This window comes from Rhinopithecus bieti, unplaced genomic scaffold, assembly GCF_001698545.2.
Source record: "Rhinopithecus bieti isolate Rb0 unplaced genomic scaffold, ASM169854v2 scaffold_1017, whole genome shotgun sequence".
Taxonomy (NCBI): domain Eukaryota; kingdom Metazoa; phylum Chordata; class Mammalia; order Primates; family Cercopithecidae; genus Rhinopithecus; species Rhinopithecus bieti.
The window spans coordinates 732,461-737,833 of record NW_016803657.1 but is presented as its reverse complement, the minus strand read 5'-3'; the positions used below and the strand labels follow the sequence as shown (position 1 = coordinate 737,833).

At 51.3% G+C, this 5,373-nt stretch overlaps 1 protein-coding gene across 1 annotated transcript in view; it reads left to right on the top strand.

The window, feature by feature from the left end:
* Window positions 1-5,373, top strand: part of NRXN2 (neurexin 2) — a 110,452-nt gene that overhangs the window by 51,554 nt on the left and 53,525 nt on the right. The window contains 2 exon segments of the mRNA XM_017892995.1: window positions 3,518-3,904; window positions 4,120-4,323. Of these exon segments, the coding sequence (XP_017748484.1) occupies window positions 3,518-3,904; window positions 4,120-4,323 (591 nt within the window).

Below are 5,373 nucleotides of genomic sequence, written 5' to 3'. Positions count from 1 at the left end.
CAATGGTGCAATCTCGGCTCACTGCAACCTCTGTCTCCTGGGTTCAAGTGATTTTCCTGCCTCAGCTTCCCAGGTAGCTGGGATTATAGGCGTGCGTCACCATGCCTGGCTAATTTTATGTATATATATATATATATAAATTTTTTTTTTTACTAGAGATGGGGTTTCACCATGTTGATCAGGTGGTCTTGAACTCCTGACCTCAAGTGATACATTTGCCTCAGCCTCCCAAAAAGCTGGGATTACAGGTGTGAGCCTCTGTGCCCAGCCCATCGTAACCATTTTTTTTTTCTCTTTTTTGAGACGGAGTCTCGCTCTGTCGCCCAGGCTGGAGTGCAGTGGCCGGATCTCGGCTCACTGCAAGCTTCGCCTCCCGGGTTCACGCCATTCTCACGCCTCAGCCTCCTGAGTATCTGGGACTACAGGCGCCCGCCACCACGCCTGGCTAGTTTTTGCGTTTTTTAGTAGAGAGGGGGTTTCACCGTGTTAGCCAGGACGGTCTCGATGTAACCATTTTTAAGTATGCAGTTTACTGGTGTTAAGTACATGCATATTGTTGTGTAAATATCACTGGTAACTATCATTTATCTCCAGAACTTTTCTCATCTTCCCAAACTGAAGCTCTGGCCCAATAAACACCAACTCTCCATTCCCTCTCCTCTTAGCCGTTGGCACTCACCATTCTACTTTCTGTGTAAGAATCTGGCCACTCTCGGTACCTCTGTTAAGTGGAATCATATAATATTTGTCCCTTTGTATCTGGCTTTATTTCATTTTGCATAATGTCTTCTAGGTTTGTTCATGTGGTAGCATGTGTCAAGATGTCCTTCCTTTCTAGGGCTCAATAATATTCCATTGCCTGGATATACACTTTGCGTTTATCCATCCATCTGTTGATGGATGCTTGGGTTTTTCTTTTCCATGTGTTGAGTGATCTTGGTGCAGAGGCCTGTACTCACTAGGTTTTCCTCTTGTTGACCCTCCATTATACACCCCTTCCCCATCTCTTTCCTTCTCTCTCTCTTCCGTCTCCAACATTTGGTTCATTTGTAGAGAGTCTGGTTGGGTCGTGTAGAACCCAGGAGACCCTGCAGTGGGTGGGCAGAACAGGCATGGGGGAATCTGGCTATAAATAGAGGTGTGGGTGATCAGGCAGGCCATGTTTGGTGGCCTGTTAGGGGAGTGGGCCCCCAGCCCTGGGAAGTGGGTTTAGAGTCAGGACCCTGGGTCATCTGGCAGCTTGTATGGAAAGAAAAGCTAGAGACCATTTTACTAAAAGGGGGCACAGCTCTGGTTCAGGTGAGGTGTTTTTTTGTTTGTTTGTTTGTTTTGTTTTTTTTTGAGTCAGAGTTTTGCTCTTGTCGCCCAGGCTGCCAGGCTGGAGTGTAGTGACATGATCTCAGCTCACTGCAACCTCCGCCTCCCAGGTTCAAGCGATTCTCTTGCCTCAGCCTCTTGAGTAGCTGGGATTACAGGTGCCCACCATGCCTGGCTAAATTTTGTATTTTTAGTAGAGATGGCGTTTCACCATGTTGCCAGGCTGGTCTTGAACTCCTGACCTCAGGTGATCCGCCTGCCTTGGCCTCCCAAAGTGCTAGGATTACAGGTGTGAGCCACTGTGCCTGGCCTCAGGTGAGGTTTTGAGCAGAGAAGAAGAACATGCCCTGAATGGAGGACATGTGTCTGTAGAGGAGGTCCCAGGTCTTCCCTCTTGGTTTCCCACCCTATGCTCACACCGATTCTCCTCCCAAAGCTCCCTGCCAAATTCAGGCCTCATGCAGACCCAAACCCTCCTTAACCTGTCTTTAATCCCATGAAGTTAGGCAGTATTTTTTTTTTTTTTTTTTCTAACTAAGATGACTGCAATGGGGTCTTGCAGTGAGGAGAGAGATTGAACTCACCTCCCACCCCGACCCATTTTAAACAGTTCTTCCAAACTTGGAAAAGGACAGAAGAAGGAATTAAAAAATACAAGTAGAATAAAATTTCTAATGTAGAGGTTTCTGCAGCTTAAGGTCTCAGTAAAGGCTATGGAACTCCCACCTGATCCCAAGTCATTTTTCTATGATAATCACCAAGTACTACTTCCACTACCACTACCACTACCACTACCACTACTACTACTACTACCACTACTAGTACTTCTTCTTCCTCTTCTTCTTCTTCTTCTTCTTCTTCTTCTTCTTCTCTCTTCTCTTCTCCTTCTCCTTCTCCTTCCCTTCTCCTCTCTTCTCTTAAAATGTGCCATCCCACTCCTTTCTCCTCCTGTGCATGTGCTTTCCCTCCTCTCCTCCTTCTTCTCCGTTCTCTCTTCTCCTCTGCTCCTTCTTCTTCTCCTTCTTCTTTTCTTCTTCTTTCTTCTTCTTTCTTCTTCTTTCTTCTTCTTTTTCTTCTTTCTTCTTTCTAGATGGAGTCTTGCTCTGTCTCCCAGGCTGGAGTGCAGTGGCATGATCTCGGCTCACTGCAGCCTCTGCCTCCCGGGTTCAAGTGATTCTCCTGCCTCAGTCTCCCGAGTAGCTTGGACTACAGGTTTGCGCCACCATGCCCGGCTAATTTTTTTTTTTTTTTTTTTCAGTAGAGATGGAGTTTCACCATGTTGGCCAGGGTGGTCTTGAACTCCTGACCTCAAGTGATCCATCTGCCTCGACCTCCCAAAGTGCTGGGATTACAGGCGTGAACCACCATACCCGGCCAAGCACCCTCTATTTCTGAAGAACTCTTCTACCTAAAAATTCTGTGCCTGCCTCCTTTCTCCTCACTGCTATCCTGCCCCACAGGCCCCGGAGCCAATCTGCTCGTGTGCCTTGCTGGCTGCAGAGTGGGCTCTTGTCTGAGGGGTGGAGAGTACAGGCTCTGAGTTCTTGGTGCTGGGACCGTACTTTGGCTATGTTCCTTCCCCACTGTGGTGCTTTGGCACTGTTCCCCAGTCTCTGCAAGCCTCATCTACCATTTCAAAATGGGATCATAAAGGACCAATTTCGTAGAGTTATTATGAGACTTAAGTGATATAATATATTTAAAGTGCTAGGTGCCTGGCATCTAGTCATAGCTCAATAAATGTTTGTGGGGGGAAAAAACTCCTTTGGATTAAAGATCTTTCAGCCACTTCTGTTCCTTAAGGTTCTCTGCTTCCGGTTCCCAGTCTAAGAAACTGGCTGGCAGGAATGACCCAGTGAATGATCCAACCCTTTCTGAGCTCAAGATTTGGGCATGCTCACTTCCTGCATATCCTCTAAGGACTCACTGAGGTGGGGAGGAGGGGTATGGACGGAGGCCCACGGCATTCTGCAGCTGGGCTGGGGCTGCATCACAGGAGCCTCTGAGCCTGGGGACCTTTGTTAAGCAGTTTTTGCAGTGAGTGAGGCTGAGCTTCCAGCCCAGGACTGCTGCTCGTCCTGAGCCTGCTGCAGGGCACAAAGTGGAGGGGCCCACACTTGGTGGGGGCCTCCTTGGCAGAGTCAGGATGTCCCTTTCTGGCCTGTGGCTTTTCTCCATCCTGCCTTCCCTTGATTCCCAGGCTCCATCTCAGTGAACAGTCGCAGCACACCATTCTTGGCAACTGGGGACAGCGAGATTCTGGACCTGGAGAGTGAGCTGTACCTGGGCGGTCTCCCTGAGGGGGGCCGGGTGGACCTGCCCCTGCCCCCAGAGGTGTGGACAGCAGCACTCCGGGCAGGCTACGTGGGCTGTGTGCGGGACCTCTTCATAGATGGGCGTAGCCGAGACCTCCGGGGCCTGGCCGAGGCTCAGGGGGCTGTGGGCGTCGCCCCCTTCTGCTCCCGGGAGACGTTGAAGCAGTGTGCATCTGCCCCCTGTCGCAATGGGGGCATCTGCCGAGAAGGCTGGAACCGCTTCGTCTGTGACTGCATTGGGACCGGCTTTCTTGGGCGGGTCTGTGAGAGAGGTGAGGCTGGTCTTCATCCTGGATGTCCCTGCTTCCCATCCCTGTGCTCCTTCTCAGGGTAACTCCTACTTTCCATCCCTGTGCCACCTCCTCCTAGGGGATCCCCTCATAGACCTGCCTTAGGCTTGTCACCCTTGTAATGATTCTCTGGTCTTTTCCCTCCCCTGGCCTCTGCCTGTCTTCCCCTTCCCTCTTCCCCGACTCCTATGGGGCAGAGGCCACGGTCCTGAGCTACGATGGCTCCATGTACATGAAGATCATGCTGCCTAACGCCATGCACACGGAGGCAGAGGATGTGTCCCTGCGTTTCATGTCTCAGCGGGCCTACGGACTCATGATGGCCACCACTTCCAGGGAGTCTGCCGACACCCTGCGCCTGGAGCTGGATGGGGGGCAGATGAAGCTCACTGTCAACCTCGGTAACCATCCTGCCCTGTGCTTCCTGACCCCTCACCTGGCCTTGTCTCTGACCCACACCTGCCTCTGTCTGGAGAAGCTGGTGGTGGCACCAGCAAGAGGTGCCCTCAGCAGAGTTTGGAGGTGGGGAGGTGCCAGCCTGGGTCAGAGACCCTGAGAGCTCTGTCCCTGGTGAGGATGCTCAGTGTAGGGCGACACTCCATGCTCGACGACACTGTGAAGGGCAAGACCCAGAGTGTCTGGGGTATGCTAATTGTCCTTCTAGGTCACCCATGTGGATCTTGGCAGCATCTGTCCTGCACACACATGGATGACACAGCTCATTTTTGGTCAGTGGCGCGTCCACTTACTCATTCATTGGTTCATTCAGTTGAGAAGCACTTGCTGATGCCTACTGGATGCTAAGCCTGAGCTCAGTGTGGTAGCAGATACAGAGATGAGGAAGGCCTGGTCCCTGCACGCAGCTGCCCTCCACTGCTCTGCTCAGTCTAAACAGCAGTCTGTGTGTTGGTGTGTGGAGGTGCATATGTGTACACTGGACACACAGACGTGCTGTCTTCCTCTTTCTAGTGCCATGGGCTTTCACATTTGAGCCTCATGGCTGTCCTGTGAAGATACTAGATCACCAAACAAGCATTACTGTCCCTGTTTTATAGATTATGACATTCATATATTGACTTGTTCAACATTACAAAGCTAGTGAAGGCAGAGGGAGGAGCCAGGACTCAACCTGGGTCATTTGCCTTAAAGTTCAGTGCTGGGCCGGGTGCGGTGGCTCAAGCCTGTAATCCCAGCACTTTGGGAGGCCGAGATGGGCGGATCACGAGGTCAGGAGATCGAGACCATCCTGGCTAACACGGTGAAACCCCGTCTCTACTAAAAAAAAATAGAAAAATCTAGCCAGGCGAGGTGGCGGGCGCCTGTAGTCCCAGCTACTTCAGAGGCTGAGGCAGGAGAATGGTGTAAACCCGGGAGGCGGAGCTTGCAGTGAGCTGAGATCCCGCCACTGCACTCCAGCCCGGGCTACAGAGTGAGACTCCGTCTCAAAAAAA